Raw genomic sequence first — 17,804 nt, 5'->3', positions numbered from 1 at the left:
CCTCTGTATAGGCTTCTTTCCACACACCCACACCCACACGCCCTTCTCCAGCCTCCATCCAAGCAAGCAAGAAGCATTCTCAGAGTTGAAGGACACATTCTAGCAGGCAAAAATGTTCAAGGAGGGAGTGTGTGCTTAGGGAAGCTTTTAATGTTTAACAGATCACTGTATTTTAATAATAATCTGAGGGCAAGACAGAGAGCCCTGGAGAAGGGACATATATGGTATGGGGGGGTCTGAGGTTCCTTATCCCTGCCTTCTGCACTCAAAGTCTCTCCTTTCTCCTTCCTTCACATGCTTTAAAGAGACAGGCTTCAGAGCTCGGCAGTGCCATTCTGGAGCCAAGGCTTGGCCAAATAAGGGCCCTGTCTTGTCCTCTTTTCGTCCTAACTTCCTCCCACGGTGATAGGAAAGTGAGAGAGGAACGAGAAAGAGAAGGGGAGAGAACAGCAGCCGGGTGCTTTCTCCACCCACCTCCCTCCACTCTTTGAAGTGTGAAATTAAAGCACTGATAAACCTCTTTGCCGAGGCCTATTACGTGCCGTCACCTTTCATTATTGGCAGATAAAAAGACAATGAGAAGGAGGGTTATGGGAGGGAAAGGGGGGGGGCGGGTGGAAGAGCAGCTTGTGACAGAACCGGGAGGCAGGGAAGCTTAATGAACAGAGAAGCAAAGCAGCTTCCACACGCGCACAGAGTGCACACGCGAGCACACGCACCCCAAACTCAGAGGTGTGCAAGGGGTTGCTAGGCAACAGGAGGAGAGCACACCTGGCCTACAATAGGGCTCAGGTGCAACGAGGGAGGAAGTGAGGGGGTGGGCACAAAGGGAGGGTCAGAACCTCCTCCACAGGCCACACTGTGTGTGTGTAAGAAGAAACAGGCAAAAACCTGACGCCAAAAAATCTATATGCCAAGTTTCTAAAAACAGATGGGGGAACATTTTGAATTCCTCAGGGACACCTTTGCTGCTGACCGTAAAGCCATCGTTTTTTCAGCAAAAGACTTTCAAAGGGAGGAAACCAAGGAGCTGGAATCTATCAGCAAGTTTGATTCTATTCACACAGGGCTCAGTCTTTTGCTACAAATGCTAAACTGGCAAGGCAAAATTTGGAGTTTATGATCAGCAAGTTTTGTTGTGGGGCGGGGGAACATGTAACAGCCTGCATGGGATAGTATCAATATTTGACCAAGATGACTTGTCTCACGAATTTAGTAAGGATTTAGTTTCATTCATTCATTCATTCATTCAGCAGATCAAAAGAGAAGAATTTTGAATTTCAAGGTCAAATTTAGATTCCAAAGCTCAAGTTTTGAAAATTCAGTAATTTTTCTGAATTTTTGTTTCAGTATTAAACAAGTTCTGGGGCTATGCTTTACAGAAATGAAAGGAAATGGATCTACTGGAAAATGTTTTACTTTGAGGTGGGGAACCTCTGGCTTGTTGGTCAAATGAGGCCTGGAACGCATCTCAATTTGGTCCATTATGTCATTTCTCCCAAACCATGCCCACCTGCCCCGCACCTGATGACATATGTGATGTCAGGTGCCGAGCAGGAAAGGATGTGGTTACAAAGAAAGATGCAGGAGCTTGAAGTGAGCTCCTGGTTGTTCCTTTGCAAGAAGCACTTGCTGTCAGTGCCAATCAGCTTATCGGCACTGATAGCAAGCCCTACTGGGATCAGCTGCATAAAGCTGCCAATGTAAAGGGACTTCAAAGGACCCTACTATCACTACTGATATAGCAGTAAGCCCCATTGAATTTGGAGAGGTGGGTGGGCCCTGATCACATGTCGAAGTTGGTCCATGGGTGTAGGATCTGCCATGCCAGCCAGATCCAGTTCTCCGCTCCTGCTTACCATCCTGCTGCTGGGAGGAGGGAGAGAAGACTTACCATCCTCGCAAGGGCCCGTCCTTGATATCTCAATGTCCTTTTTCTGCTGACAAGCCGCCACCCGCAGCTCGCATGCATTGTCGTAGGTGACACCATTGCTCCCGCACACTCGGGCTAAAGGCTGCTTCTCGCAGCGTGGGCAGATGCACTGCCCACCCACACATATGGCCCCAAAGGAGCACGTCGTAGTCCCACAGGTTTCTAGAGGTGGGAAAAGCCGGGGGGGGGAGGGGAGAGAAGAGGAAGAAAAGCAGCTGCATTAGATACTAAGAGAATCATTAGCCTGTGGGGAATACAGGAAGCTAGCTGAGTTATACTGTGTCAGACCATTGGCCCATCTAGATTAGTCTTGTTTCCACTGATGGGCATTATCTCCCCAAAGTCAGGGGTCGTTTGCAGCCTTGAACATAACATAACACGGAGATGGCAGGTTTTGAACCCAAACCTTCTGCAGACGAATGCGAAACAGATGCTCTACCACTAAGCTTTGTGCTTTGGACTAGTGGGGAAGTAGAAAAAGGATTCTCTTTGGCCCAGCTGCTTAGAGGTTAAATCCACTGCCATCTATGGCATCCTTAGAGCTTGTTTAGGTACATCCAACAGTCTTATCATCACATGCTCAGAAAGTTTAAAAGGGATACCTGAAAGGCGAACATTAATCTGGAAGAGTTGCACCACCTCCTACTTGGTGGGTGCCGGCCCCCTCTGCCCCAGGCCTGGCTTCAGCACTGGGTAACTGCTGTAGTTCAAATGCCCACTGCTGATGCTTGTCCTGGGCTTAAAAACATGGGAACATGGGTAGCTGCTTTATACAAAGTCAGACCGCTAGTCCATCTAACCTGGTATTGTCCACATTGACTGCCAACAATTTCCCAGGTTTCCAGACAGGGGGTGTTCCCAGCCCTGTCTGGGAGATGCCAGGGACTGAATTGGGGGCTTTCTGCTTCCCTTGCAAAAAACAAACAACAAGCAACAACATTGTTCTGGCATGCTGATGATGCTAGGGAGGACACGCACACACCCCGCCTGCCCGCCCGAGGCTGTTTGCAAAAGGCAATTAAAACCATAAAGCAACTTTTAAAAAACATAAACAATCCAATTACACGTAGAGATCCCCTTATAAATCTCTTAACTATCTCTGAACAAATCTTTGCCTTGAGTTTTTTCCAGCCTGCAAACTCTGCGAGGCAAAAGTCCTTGAGAAATCAAGCTGCTTGTTATCTCGTGCTGACGAGGTGGATATTCAAGTACCCAATCACCCGGCGGCAGCGCTGAGAGTTCGCTGTTCGCTTTATCTGGGAAACCCAAATGAGGTTCCTCTGTTCCTGAGGACACATAAACCCAGCGCTGCCCCTTAAGGAACTGGTTTAGAGGAGTGTCGTGTTCTCACTGGCGGGATCTCAGTGGCTCTAACCACTTTAGGGGAAGGGACACACATCGGTGGCAGAACATCTGCTTTGCATGCAGAAGGTCTCAGGTTCAATCCCCAGCATCTCCCCATAGGGCTGGGGATGTCCCTTGCCCCAAACCCTGGAGGACCATTGCCAGTTAGCATGGACAATACTGATGATGATGATTATGTTGTGTTGTTGTTGTTATAACACTATTTTTAATTTTATTATTCATTTGTATACTGCTTCAATGACAAAGGGACTTTTACAGTCTTAATCAGTATAAGGGCAGCTTCCTAGGTTCCTAGAATGCAAGAGTAGGCTCACTGAATGGAAAACTCCTCCAAACCAAAAATAACCCCCCAAAATATACATCTGCGCATAGAAAAGTAGCACTGCAGGGAGAAGGCTGTGTGCAAACCATTTTCCTTGACACACATGCTTTCGGTGCGTTTTAATTTCCAGTGGCTTTTGTGAAGGCAGGAGCGTTCCATTACGTGAGACCAGGCCTGCAGTGTCAAGTGCTGCGACCCAGGGGTAGGCTGATCACCTCGATGAGAACTAGAGCAAAGAGAGGCAGGGACTCACTGCAGCTGCCTTGTGCCGCCACCTCGATGTTGGTCTGCTGGGTGCAGGCCCGCACGTGGAGTTCGCACTCGTTTCCGTAGGTGTTTCCGTCCGTGCCGCAGACCGGCTGAGCAGAGGGGACGCACTCAGTGGGGCAAATGCACCTCCCCGTCTCTGCCTCGCAGATGGCGCCAAACTGACATTTCCCACAATGGTCTAAAATTAAAGGAGAGGGAACTCGCTGGTTAATGAAGGAAGCGCTACGGTCATCCAAACTGTACAGGTCAGTCTCAGGTTATGTGAGGGATCATCCTATGAAACTCCTATGTAGATGGCACTGCAAATTGCCCATATGACTGACTGGTAGAAGATTCCCCCAAGATCTTTCTCATCACCTGCTAACTGAGATCTTTTTAAACTGGGGGTGCCAGGGAATGAACCTGGGACCTTCTCAGGTGCTCTACCTGAGTTGTGGTCCCTTCAGCTTAGTGTTTCAGCAATAAAACCAGCAGAGGGCAGTTCAGTACCCACAAGAGGCAGCACGCCCTTCTTCAACAGCCTCTGTCAAAGCCTCCAGCTGACCCTGAACACTGTCTTGGCTGGGGATGGAATATGGTAATGGGAGAGCCAGGCAAGCGTCTCTTTTTCTTCTCCGTCTTAATGAAGTGTCAGGGCAGTCGTAAAATCCTGCTACAATCTCCCACCCCCACCCCTACCCCCCGCTTCAGCTCAGTTCAGTGCAGCCGGCACAGAGGGAGGCTGACCCCCAAGGAAGGGGAAGAGAGGGGCGCTCAGAGACAGAGGGGTGACAACCAGCCATTAAATCTGTCAAAGCCAAGAGCCAGAGCCACAAAATGTCATGCGAGCTCCGTGTGCTGTTGTAAGCTTCTAAACCGGGGAGGCAGGAGGGAGTGCCAGGTCGGGCACACTTATAAAGCTGTATTAAGCCACAAGCTTGTATCAAGAGGAGAGCACAACTGCAAATCAGCAGCTGTGGAAGGGACCTTCCAGATCTACTAGAGAAATGTGGAGCTTTGCAATTTGCTGGTACTCACGGGGTCCTCTCTCATGTGGCTCTGTCATTAGAGCAGGTCCCTGCAATCTGTCTGGCCCACCCTGCAAATCTCCCCCCCCCCACACACACACTCACCCTCCTAACTTGATTGGGAGCTGCAAAAGTGACCAAGGGGGTGGGGACAGGGTTGCCAAGGCCATGGCAAGTGCCTATGGGTCGTGAATAAAAATGCCATATTTCCTAGTGGGAAAACACGTCTTGGATTTTTGATGCTTACTTCAAAGATAAATATCAGTTTGGGATTCGTTGGCTCAGATTAAAGGGAGCCGTTTTAGTTTGTGGAGGAGGGAGAGCTTGGCTTGATTTGAGCCTCACCCAACACTAGCCATGGGATAGCTTAGTCGATAGAGCGTGAGATTCTTAATCTCAGGGTAATGGGTCCAAGGGTGTTGGACTAGATGACCCTGGTGGTCCCTTCCAACTCTACAATTCTATGATTCTTAGATGGCTGGTGTTCACTGGGACTGATGGGGCAGGAGACAGGCAGCCCAAACAGTGGTTGGAGCCAGAGTCAATGCCAATGATAGGTGGAATCAACTAATTCTAGGTTTGTCCCCATCCTTTTCCTTCCTGCTGAGTTCTACAAGGGCAACACTGAGACTAAGGTGTATATAAGCCATTCATCTGAGACATGGGGTACCACTAACTGTGATTCCCACAAATACCCCAATGATCAGGCAGGGTTATAAGGGATTAGGTGGTCCTTGAGGTATCCTGGACCCAAATTGTTAAGGGCCTTGTAAATTAATCCAAGAACCTTGAAGCTGGCCAGGTAGCATACGGGCAGCCAATGCATGTTTTTGAGCATGGGAGTTATGTACTGGAAATGATCTGTCCCCATCAACCATCTAGCCACAGAATTTTGCTCTAGCTGGAGTCTCCAGACCAGGCATCCCCAAACTTGGCCCTCTGGCTGTTTTGGGACTACAGTTCCCATCATTCCTGACCACCGGTCCTGTTAGCTAACGATGATGGGAGTTGTAGTCCCAAAACAGCTGGAGGGGCAAGTTTGGGGATGCCTGCTCCAGACCATGCCAAAGGGTAGCCCCACATAGATTGCACTGCAATAATCAAATCTTGAGGTTACCAATGCATTAATCACAATGGCCAGACTCATTAGCAGGGCCTTCAAGCATACCCTGGTTATACTGACGATTGGTGCTGTGAATGCAGTACAATGGTACCTCAGGTTAAGAACTTAATTCGTTCTGGAGGTCTGTTCTTAACCTGAAACTGTTCTTAATCTGAAGCACCACTTTAGCTAATGGGGCCTCCCGCTGCTGCCGCTGCACAATTTCTGTTCTCATCCTGAAGCAAAGTTCTTAACCTGAGGTACTATTTCCGGGTTAGCGGAGTCTGGAACCTGAAGCGTCTGGAACCTGAAGCGTCTGTAACTCGAGGTACCACTGTATGTAGAACAGAGAGATGCCCCACCCCCAAAACCCTCAAGGACATGAACTGGCAAGCTAGGGTTTGTCTGCCATGCATTCCAAGGCAGGTGTCTTCTCTTCACGTTGTTGTGGCTGAGTCGTAAGTCACTAATAAGTCTAGCGAGAGCCAGAAGTCTGCTTCAGGAACCAGGCCATGTGTTACTGTCATGGGTCAAGAGTGTCACCACCCCGGTGAAAAGTTATAGTCTGAATAGGAAGCCCTTCATAGTCCTTCCTGCTGAGATGTCAGGAGCCACACTGAGGCTAGAACCAGGAACCTTGAGCTCTCTGTGCAATTGCCACTTGGGGCGAGTCACTCAAACCACAGCTTGGAGCCTCCTTTGGGCAGGGGAAGTAGGCGGAAGTTCCCTGTTTGTGGAGGAATGCCTCCCCTCCCCCCAGTGAGGTTTTTCTCCCTCCCACATTATTAACCATCAGGAGGAATATCTGAAAGCCTCCCTGAAATACCCCGTTTTGGAAAACCTTTACATTATTAGGATATGTGATGGCTTTAAAGTGTGTTTAGATGCTCTTACAAGTGTTGAAATGTTTTTACACATTCTTCATGTTTTATTTCTTCTATTTTTAATTGTGCTGTTTTACTGCTTTGCTGCTTGACACCCTCAGCTCCTTTACAGAGGAAGGACAGGATAGAAATTTAATAAATAAAGTAATTATCAGGCTCTAGTTCACCCTAAACTGCCTAACCCTGTATGCCCCAATCCAGTTGCCAAAATCATCTGGAGAAGTCCCCCCCCCGCCACATAGACAAGAAACACAACTCCTGTCAACAAGGAGCTGTGTCTTCAGTGCCACGGGTCCAACACTGTGGAACTCCCTCCCACTAGATGTCAAGATAGTGGAAGTTTCAGTGCCTGGTTAAAATCATTTTATTTCAGAAGGTCTCTGCATCATGAAAGCTTCTCTGGTATTTTAACGTCGTCCCCCCCCCCCCAATTTCTGGGGTTAAAATTTTAAAGACTTCTAAATGTTGAGGTTTACTTTATGTGTCGAATTTTGTACATGGTAGATTTTTATCACTGCAAGCCTCTTTAAGGCCTAGATGGTGAAAAGTGTGATATATATTCTCAAAACAAATAAATAATGAAAATAATGATTGGGCGCAGAATGCTGAACTAGACAAGGCTATTGCCTTGATCCAGCAAAGCTAATTTTATCCACTATAGCACCCCTTCCCACACCCCTCCTCCTCCTCTGCATCGAGAGGCATTCACCGACTGCCATTCAAGAGCATCAGTCGGAAAGTGCTTTCGGGACGGAGCGCAGCCAAAGGAGAGTAGTCCACGCCGGGCCCATTAAATCCATGGCGGAGGGTGATGAACACTTTGTGTCTCTCTAAACAGGCTCTACAACCCTGCGGGCTTCTTTCTCTCATTTTAATAGCTTCGCCTTCCTGGGAGCGGATGTATTTACAACATGACACCAATAATTCACGGCTCCTGCCATCTCCTTCTCCCCATCTCCTCGAGCCAATGTGCGTTCGCAGCATGGGGCGGACCGGGAAGGGGGAAAGAGGGGTTTGGGAAGGGTAGTTCGTCTTCATAATTCATTCGCCAAACCGTACTTCTTTTAGTGCCCAAAGAAAGAAGAAGGAGGAGGAGGGGAGGGAGGGAGGGAGGGAGGGAGGAGGAATGGATGGCCTGGTTATTTCTTTGTGAGGTCTCTAACTGGAGCTCCACCAGTTTGCTATTTGGGTTTGGATGGTTGGAGCCTTTATACCTGTTGGCACCTGTCTGACTCAAGAGACAATGGAGTGCACTTCCGGGGGTGAAGTCAAACCTCTGTGTTAGCAGCACTGAAGTGATCACCCCAGGGTTCAAGTCTGGGCAGAGTGTATGGAGCTCCTGAGCTGCCCAGATGACACGATCTCCCTTTCAGCCTCACGGATGAGGTCCAAAGGAAAGCAGATTAATATGTTTGGCACCAGCTTGGCTGCAGGAGTTGCCAGAAGAAGGCATAGAAGGAACCATGCAACTGTCTTAGGGACTCCAGATTAGTGTGGGGCTTGCTCCTGAGCCTTTTCTCCTTCTGAAGATATCCCACAAGGCAGCAGGGTCTTTATAGAGAAACTAAATTCCTCGCGGTGCCTTGGCTTTAGGCAGCTTCTGATCTTCCGAAGTCGGCCCAGATTCGTTATTGCCAGAGCGACACCGATGCAAAGCTGAGATGCTGGCATGCGCAGCTCCTGCACACTTCCACGAGGGCTCGTGTGGGACACACCCCCAGCGCACCGTGCCCAGCATGTTAACCTGCGCTCTGTGTGTCGCCTGCCAATTTAATTACAGCTTCAAATTGGCAATGTGCTGTCAGCTGCTGCGCATCACCGTACAAGGGCACAACTCAAATGGATGCTCTGGCATGAGGACTACTCCCCCGCCTTCCGCAAATCTCCCTGCCGCACAGATAGTTCACGCTTGGGAAACGGCCTGCTTCCACCGCACATAATCACATGCCATTGCTAGGGCATCAGTGGGAAGCAAATAACATTTCCGAGGGATACAAATTCACCTGCACATCCAGCTCGCCTGCTAAGTAACCATAGCCGCTTTGACTAGCAGCCAAAAAGCAAGCCATTCTGTAACCGCCGCTCAAAGCAGCAGGGCTTTGTTCTGCCTCCCTGTCCACCCCACCGCTTTCTGCTCTTCTAGGATTTAATGCAGTTTGGTTACTGAATGCAAGAGGACACCGGCACAAACGGTTAAGCCAAGGAGTGTCTTTCTGCCAAGGTAAGAGTTTTGAGACATGAAGGCTCCCTTTCCGATGCTTCCCCCAGCAAACGAGCTCAGCATATCGCTGTCGGAAGGTGTTTCATGTAAACAAGTCAGATCATTGGGACTGTCTACTCAGGTCCCAGGCAGTTATCTTTCCTGGTTCTACCTGGAGATGCCACTAGGGGTTCAACCTGGCGCCTTCTGCTCTACAACCAGTGCCTTTTCCCTCTTCAGGGGGTACTCAATGGTACAGAGTACCGGTACCTTTTTTTGTTTAAAAGTGTGGCACTTACTGTCACAACTTCATGGTGAGTATTTTTCTATTAAAAAAGCACTGTCTGCCACTGAGCTACAGCCCTTCCCTTAAGGCAAAGGAATCTGCCGTACACCAAGTCAAACCATTAGCCTATCTAACTCAGTACTGGCTACGACGACTGGCAGCAGCTCTCCGGGTTTCAGAGAGGGAGTTTTTCCCAGCCTGACCTGGAGGATCAAGCTTTCCCACCACTGCTCTCCCCCCAGTGAGTTACAGCCCTTCTCTATATTGCATGGTTAGTTCAGTCACACATGGTATGCATTATATTGAGGAGGGGAAAACCTATCAAGGCTCTTTTTCTCAAGGGTGGAAGGACCTAAGGGAGAAATGGACAATGAATGAGGAGCATGGCAATAGTGGGATTCCACCCGTTCAAATCAGTCTCTTCGGGCTGTTGTGGCAGTTTACTACTACTACTACTACTACTACTACTAATTTTAACCACATCTTTAAAAATACAACAAAATCATAGTAAGTACAAACAGTCAAATAAAACCTCAAGCAATTTAAAAACAGGGCAGCAGAAGGCAGCATCATTACCTATGCTTTTTCAACCTGCTGTGCCAAGGACCCTGAAGGTACACTGTCCTGGATCAGGACGTATCCTCACCCAGCTTTTAAAACAGGGATTGGGGAAAACCTGTTTCACTCTTGATGCTGCCGGAAGACCACTCCCATCAGCTCCCAGTGCCAGCACTGTCTCTGTTGTCTTTTTGATTGACTACAGTCTTCCAACAAGCCTTTAAAGTTGAGAACATCCCCAGGCTGCCTCTGTATTAGAGTTGTTTTTAATTGTTTTATCACTTGTGGTATTTTATGCATTGTGACCTGCTGTTATTTTTATTGATTACAGTTTAGTAATTATTTATTATCAATATTAAGAGTGAATTTCCGTTTAATTATTATTTGATGATATTTAATTAATCTGCGTCCTATTTTATTATGATGGATTATTCAACATTACTTAATTAGATATAGGTAATTTTAAGGTTATGTTTTTATTATAACTTTTTTGTATCGGATCAGATTGCTACAAGGTGTGTGATGTTTGTTGTTGCTTCTTCAACTTGTAAACTGCCTTGTATATAGTTATATAGAAAGGTTATATACAAATTAAAAGTGAAATGAAAAGGATATAAATTTGATCATCGTAATCATCCCTGGCCACTGGCTGTGCTCCCTGGGGCAAAAAAATTGAGAAACCTGCAGACACCACCAGAGACTGAGGACCACTATTAATTTTTTATCCATTCTTAGTGGGTGACCTTAGGCCAGTGACTGTAGGGCTGTATTAGTATTATCATCATCGTTGTTGTTGTTACTATTATTAACCTTGAAGTTAGATTACTGCAATGAGCTATATGTGGGGCTGTCCTTTTTTTATGATGTGTGGTATATAAGTAAGTAAATAAATACAACAATGTATAAAAACATATATTAAAAACAGTTACATAAAAAAACAGTAAAAACCAACTGCACATATAAAAAACTATTTCATATGTAGAAACGATTTCAAATCCAATACACGTACAGATCAGGATGAAAATCTCCCACTTCGGAGGCTAAAAAACCCATCCCCTGGTTATAAACTCACCACAAGGGCCCTTGTGTTTCACCCTAATCTCCTTCCGGAGGGCGCAAGCCATGGCATCAAGCTCACAGGGGTTGCCATAGGTGAGGCCATCACTGCCACAGACCGGGTCGTAGATGCTCTGGCACACTTGCTGGCATTCGCACACCGCTTCCTGGTTCTTCACCACGCAGGTAGCCCCAAAAGTGCACTCAACACTCAGGCAGGGGCTAGGCGTGCCAAGATCTGGATCAAGAAGTAGGGAGAGAAAGCAAAGCTTGTTAAGTGTTTCGCTCACCTACAAATCTTCTGCTCGGACGCAGTAGGTGAGGGAGGGTCTCCATCTCCAAGTGTACGGATTAAACGGGCGGAATATGGTTTGCATCCAATGTAGCACTCAGTTAAAAATTACCGTATTTTCACTCTATAGGATGCACTTTTCCCCCTCCAAAAATTAAGGGGAAATGTGTGTGCATCCTGTGGAGCGAATGCAGGCTCCTTGGCTTCAGCGATAGCAATGCAAAGCCTCCAAAGTGCAGAGGGAGCGCTCCCTCTGCACTCCGGAGGCTTCGCGTTGCTTTCGCTGAAGCCTGGAGAGCGAGAGGGGTTGGTCGCACCTACCCCTCTCGCTCTCCAGGCTTCAGGGATAGCCGGAAGAGCATCTCCTGGCTTCAGCAAAAGGAACCCGAAGCCTGCGGAGAGCGCTGCGCTCCGAAGGCTTCAGGGATCTTTGAGGCTGGCGGTGGGGGGAACCGTTGCCCCAGAAGCTCAGGGGGCAGCAGGAAGGCTGCGTGCAGCCTTTGTGCTGCTCCCCGACCTGGTTTTTGAGGCTGGCGTTGGGGGAAAGCAGCGCTTCCCCCCACTGCCAGCCCCACAAGCTCGGGGAGCGCAGAACAGAGAGGGGGAGATTTTTTTTTCTTGTTCTCCCCCTCTTAAACAAGGTGCGTCCTATGGTCTGGTGCATCCTATAGAGCGAAAAATACGGTATTTAGCTTATAACTTGTGCTACTGGTGAAACGTTTATGCCAGAGGAACATCGCTGTGCGAAAATGCCTAAGCAAGTCGGTGGTAACTTTGCTGCACAACAGATCGTGCAATCTCGTTGCACAACACATTTCCACCGGCACAGCTATTGTGTTCGATTCCTCTGGTGTGCAACATTAGAACTCCCCTGTCCACTAGTGCAAGTGGCTTTGAGCTAGTGGATAAACAAATGCTGGATATGACCCTCTGTATTCATGCTCCTGTCATCCAACTATATGAAGGTTTCAAGGCATAGATGCTATCATTTACCCCTTACCATGCCAGAAACCTCAAAACATGGAAATAAGTCTAGCATGTGTTTGCCAACCCTTCATTATAGGTTCCACAGTTCACTATTTGGCAGGGAGCGATAAATCTATCTGACTGAAGAAAAATCTCCTGGAGTGCAGCCAAAAAGCTACTGCTCTTCCTTTTAGTCAGTCAGCACAATATTGCTCCTTCTTTTTTTGGGAAGTAGAAGACAGTTTAGAAAAGATATTCAAAATTCTGAAATCCTGAACACTTTGGTTTTTGGGAGAGTAAAACAAAATTTGGAAGCACATGACTAACCCAAATGTCAAAAAGGCGTTTCCTGGATTTGTAAAGGAAAAGAGTATTTTGAAATTCACATTTCCAAAATTTTGCAGGAAGGCATGTGGCTAGATCTCATGAGTGATGGCTTGGTTATTTTATCAGGACTCCTGCATGCTTTGAGGCCTCTTGTCAGTGTAAAAGAAAACTAGGGTACCTCATTTGTCCTCTGTTCACAGTTAGGAGGGCTTCCTTGGTTTAGAGGGGTCAAAGGGCAAGTTAAAAAAACAATGACCTCCCCCAAACCAAACACTGCCTCCTGGTGGAAGAAATATTCAAGACAGTATATTTGAAGAATCCTGACCCCTTTACATATTTTTTTATATAAAAAAACCCTATTTCATCATGAGTAATCAAACCCAGCTTCTGACATGATGCCACTTTTGAGAATCAGCATAGTCCAGCACCTAGAAATTTGGAATTAGGACTGGGACTCCTGGGTCTGCATCCCTAACTGTTCCTGTTTCATTATGAATACAAAAGCATCTTCAATGTGCCATCTAAAAGTAGTACTGTTTTATTTCCTGACACAGCTGCTCAGGACCGCAGATTTCCCTAAGCAGCTAGTCCTTGCTGATAACATCTGATGTCAGCCAAAGGAATTTCTGAAGCCCATTCATACCCTTTTCAACCAGGACTAGGCGAAAGCCACCCTCTATTGTTCATACATGGCAGAAGCACATAGCTGACAAGCGGGTCAGGGAGAGGATTATCTCTCTTTATCACACATCCAAGAATCCTTTGCCACTTTAAATCTCTCATCCCAACTCACTCCCCACCCCCTTGTCTTCCACCAAGAGGCACAGTGTGGCAGATACACACATCCCCAAGACCACTACCACCCTGCTTCAGATTTGCAAAAGACCCACCCTAAACACAGTTCTAAGTGGGGAGCAAGGGAGACTGCTTTTGCCAGCAAAAAACACTTCTTCCAGTAAAAGGGGCTGTCCCTATAGAATTACTTCCAAGTTTTCTAAGCCAGGTGTGGGGAACCTTTGGCCTTCAGATGTTGCAGGACTACAGTTCTCATCACCACTAGCTCACATCTGGTGGGCTCAATGTTCTGCACACCTGTCCTAAACATCTGTCTTAAGCATGAAAAGTTAACACAAATCCTTCAGGGTATTAACTTCTGGCTTCTTTTTATGCTGAGGCAAGGAGGGACCACCAACTCCTCAGTAAAGAGGACTTTATTCCCCTATTCCAATTTTGTGGGGGTTCCATATATAAATGTTACCATAGAACTACCTACACCAGGGTGCCTGTGGTGTTAGCTAAGGATTAAGGGATAATAATGCATTAAAAGGGCAGCAAACGGCCAATTAATTAAACGATTAAAACACTTCTGCCAGGGGGTGGGTTGTTTATCTGCCTCTGGCACGTCACTATTTTGAGCCACCTCTGAGGGGGGCCTTTTCCCCTCCATAGAGAGTATGGTTCCCACAGGTTTTGTTTCCGCACTGTGTCATTTCTGAACTACAGTTGACAAAAGGGTAAGGACTCCTGGGAGCCAGTGTCACCATACAATTAAAGCGTCACCCACCCCTCAAAGAATCATGGGAACTGTAGTTTGTTTAGGGCGCTGAGAATTGTAGAAATCTGCTTTCAATGTATGGTATGCGGCCTAAGTGTCTGACTAGGAGCATGAAGACCTGGGTTGAAATCCCTCCTCGCTGGGTGACCTTGGGCCAGCGGCCAGAAGGGCTGTACATATAACCCTACTCACACATTCACCACACGTTTCGCATTAAAACCGATCTTCAGCTAACGTGCATGTGTGAACAGTTAGGGACAGTGCAACACATTTTGCCAGTGGAAAATCGTGCCACCTCCCGAGTCAAGGTGCATAGTATTCAAGGCTGGCTGAGTTACTTTTGCCCTGGAGGTCACCCTCTCACCATACATTTGAAGAGCATAGCTTCCCCTGAAAAATCATGGGAACCAGGATGCTGGGAATTGTAACTCTGCAAAGGGTGTGGGAACTACAGTTCCTGAGATTCTCTTGCGGAAAGCCATGTGCTTTAAATATACGGAAAGAAAGTAACAATTGGCTGTCCTTCTGGGACACCCAATATCAGCTGCTTGAGGCGGCCATCTCACTCAGCCTAATTATAGCTTGTATATATAGACCTCTCTCAGCTTAATTTACCTCACAAGGTTGTTGTGAGGATAAAATGGTGGGAGGAGAGCCATCCATGTACACTGCTTTGAACTCCTTGGATAGAAGGCAGGACAAATACATTAAGAAACAAATGTCTACTAAATCTTCTGTGTGTGTATATATATACCAACTTTCTTTTCAGGCCCATGCCTCACTTTGCTGGGGCAATTCCCCCTCACACAGCATTATTTATGAGAATGAATGCCTCATTGTCCCTTCCAAGGGTAATCTATTCCCTCAACAGAACCTGCTCTGTAATGGGGCTCCTTTATCAACGTCACCTGGGCAGGTACGCCCCCTCCTGCTCCCCTTTCCCAGTTCCATTTTGGAGCTTCTAAGCAAACAGGACGAAGGAGCAGAGGGAAGGCCCATCATGGCCGCACAGTTGACTCCTGTTGTCGCAGCCGCAATGGTGCCATTAATTGTGAGTGTGAGGGGAGGGACAGTGGAGGTATTCTGCCGCCCTACCGCCCTCACATCAAAAAGATGTGTGAGGTAATATAGGAATCTATTCAGGAATCTATTTGTCTTTTGGGCGAACCAAAAACCACCACGTGCTTACTCAACGTACTCAGGGGAGAAAGCTTGGTGGAGACTTTCTTGGTTTCAAAATGGAGAAAAGGAGATGGGGAACGGCCGCCCGTACCTTATAAGCAAATTACCCCAAGCTGACAGAGCACAAACACCTACCTACTTGTCTGAATTAGAGTCTATTCCAACATGCTTTCCTGCCCCCTCCCCTGAAGTCTACATCTTTTAAAATAAGATAAAAGTAAACTAGCTATCTCAAAGTAAACCAAATTTCTTTGCCGTGAAAAGCTAAATGCTCTAACTGGTACTAATGATGCCCATGAAACAAACTTGTGGGTGTATTTATACACACACCGGCATTTTTCCATTTATTTTGCCGCTGCTGTTTGCAGTGGGAGGCAAGGAGCTATAGGGCACTGAGGCCCTCCCCTGCTGAGGGTGAGAGCGAATGTTGTTGATGATGATGATAATGCATTTGTATTATTATTCCAAGGAGTTCAGGTCCCACTACTCCCCATTTTATCCTCGCAGCAGTGCTGTGAAGTAGGCTAGGCTGAGAGAGAGAGAGACTGCCCCACAGTTACTCAGTGGGCTTCGATGCTATGTGACGATTTGCTCAGCCCTATCTGCACCTTCCGTGACATCACCTCCCACAAGTTTCATGAGGGCTGGAAGCTTTGCTGCTTCTAAGTAACGGTAGCGAAGAAGCAGCTCTGGTTCTCAGGATGCCTAGTTCTGTGCTTGCCTATAGAACTGCGGACGGGAAAGTGCTTTGCCCCCCATCAATCCACAGGCGAGACCCTCCCACCGCAGCCAAGTCTTAAGTTGGAATTCCTCCTCGCTGCAGGAGTTCTCCTCAGCCTCAAGGTCACCCTAAGCCGCGCAGGAGGTTGTTCGGTGTTTCAAAAGCAGTCTCTCTTGCTTAAGAGTTTTCACTGGATTCATAATCTTCATGCAACCGGCAGGCAACAGGATCAAAGGGTGGGCGGGTGAATGCAGGGGTGGGGAGGGGGAGGAACCTGCTGTTGTTCTGCCAAAGGCCATATGCTGGTACTATGCAGTCTCAGGATGCTTACAGGCCAAAAGAGGAAAGCCAAAGGCAGGGATGAGGCATTACAGGGGCGGTATGTGCGTGTGGCTGGGGGAGGAGAGACCACATTCCATGGAGTTCAGACAACAGCCCTGAACAAGTAGAGAAAGGAGGAGACAGACAGAAAGAAGGTGGGAGACATGGAAGACAGACGGACAGACAGACAGACAGACAGACAGGAGGGTGTGATGCATGGACAGCGCAATGGATAGACAATTACTACTCTTAGGCCTCAGTGAAGCGGAAACCTTGTGTCAGGGCTATACCTCTTCAGACTGTAGATGGGAACTCATTTGGTTGAATGCTCCTTGCAGAGATAGATATCTTATTTGTTTGCCTTATAGCACAGCATTACTTGCCCTAGCAACCAAGAAGCTCAAGGTTCTGACAGATGTAACTAACTGAGCCCGTGGCATTAATGGGCTTCCCCTGCAGTGTATGCAAACGGGAACCTTCTTTTGGAAGAATTTGTGATGAGCCACCGTCGATGCAAATAAACTAAACTGGACTCCACAAACAGGGAATTTATTCCCACATGCGTATAGAGTTAAGGGTTTTCCATGCCCAGCAGGTGGCATGGCGTAGGAACATAGGAATGAAAAAAGGAGTCCGCCGGATCAGGTCAATGGCTCATTATAGTGCACAGCATCCTGTTCTCACAGTGGCCAAGCGCATGCCCTGATGGGATGTGCACAAGCAAGAGCTGAGCACAACAGCACTCTGCCCACCTGCGATTCAGAAGCATGACTGCATCATCAGACAGTGAAGGCAGAGAATAGCCATTGGGCTAGTGGACACTGATAACCTTCTCCCCCATTAATTTGTCTAATCCTTTTTCGTAAAGCCATCCGAATTGGTGGCCATTGCTGCCTCCTGTGGGAATGTGTTCCATAGTTTTAGCTTAAGTGCTGTGAGAAGGACTTCCTGTCTGTCCTGAATCTTCCAATGTTCTGCCCTTCCTCCAAGATCCCAGGGCAGCATATATGGTGTCCCATCCCAGGTTTTATCCACATTGAAGCCTACATCTAATTGGGTCCTAATGCAATTTCCTAACTACTACCTCTTCTTTGTCTTCTTCTTCTTCTTCTTCTTCTTCTTCTTCTTCTTCTTCTTCTTCTTCTATAGGCTGTAGCCAAGTAAGATTGTCTTCCATAAACATAGTTTTAACAATGAGTCCATAAGTGACTGTGGAGGCCAGTTCTGGATCCACATGTCCTTCCACAGTGGGGACACTGGTTTCCGGGCATATTGGCTCTCAAGTTGTTAAGAGCTAGGACTGGGGGATTGGTGTACAGCATGCAGAAGATCCTGCTCCCGGTATTTATAACAGGCCCAGTCAATCCAAAGGCTTCTTACTGCCTGCTAATCAAGGAAGAAGACATTGGACTTTGCTATTCTTTCCTGTGCCTGCAGTGAGTGTGTTGGCATGAGAG

The 17,804-nt window shown here is 47.4% G+C and overlaps 1 protein-coding gene across 5 annotated transcripts in view; it reads right to left on the bottom strand.

Annotated features, from left to right (window-relative positions):
- AGRN (agrin) overlaps window positions 1-17,804 on the bottom strand; it is a 247,505-nt gene that overhangs the window by 61,918 nt on the left and 167,783 nt on the right. For all 5 annotated transcript variants that reach the window (XM_083453560.1, XM_083453561.1, XM_083453562.1 and 2 more), the window contains 3 exons: window positions 11,000-11,221; window positions 3,874-4,068; window positions 1,895-2,095 (listed from right to left, as the gene is read on the bottom strand). In XM_083453560.1, coding sequence (XP_083309686.1) covers window positions 1,895-2,095; window positions 3,874-4,068; window positions 11,000-11,221 — 618 coding nt within the window. The remainder of the gene's footprint in view (window positions 1-1,894; window positions 2,096-3,873; window positions 4,069-10,999; window positions 11,222-17,804) is intronic.

This window comes from Podarcis tiliguerta, assembly GCF_965153285.1.
Source record: "Podarcis tiliguerta genome assembly, chromosome: 8".
Classification (NCBI taxonomy): Eukaryota; Metazoa; Chordata; class Lepidosauria; order Squamata; family Lacertidae; genus Podarcis; species Podarcis tiliguerta.
Note: the sequence above shows the minus strand (reverse complement) of the source record. Positions and strands in the feature narration are given on the sequence as shown.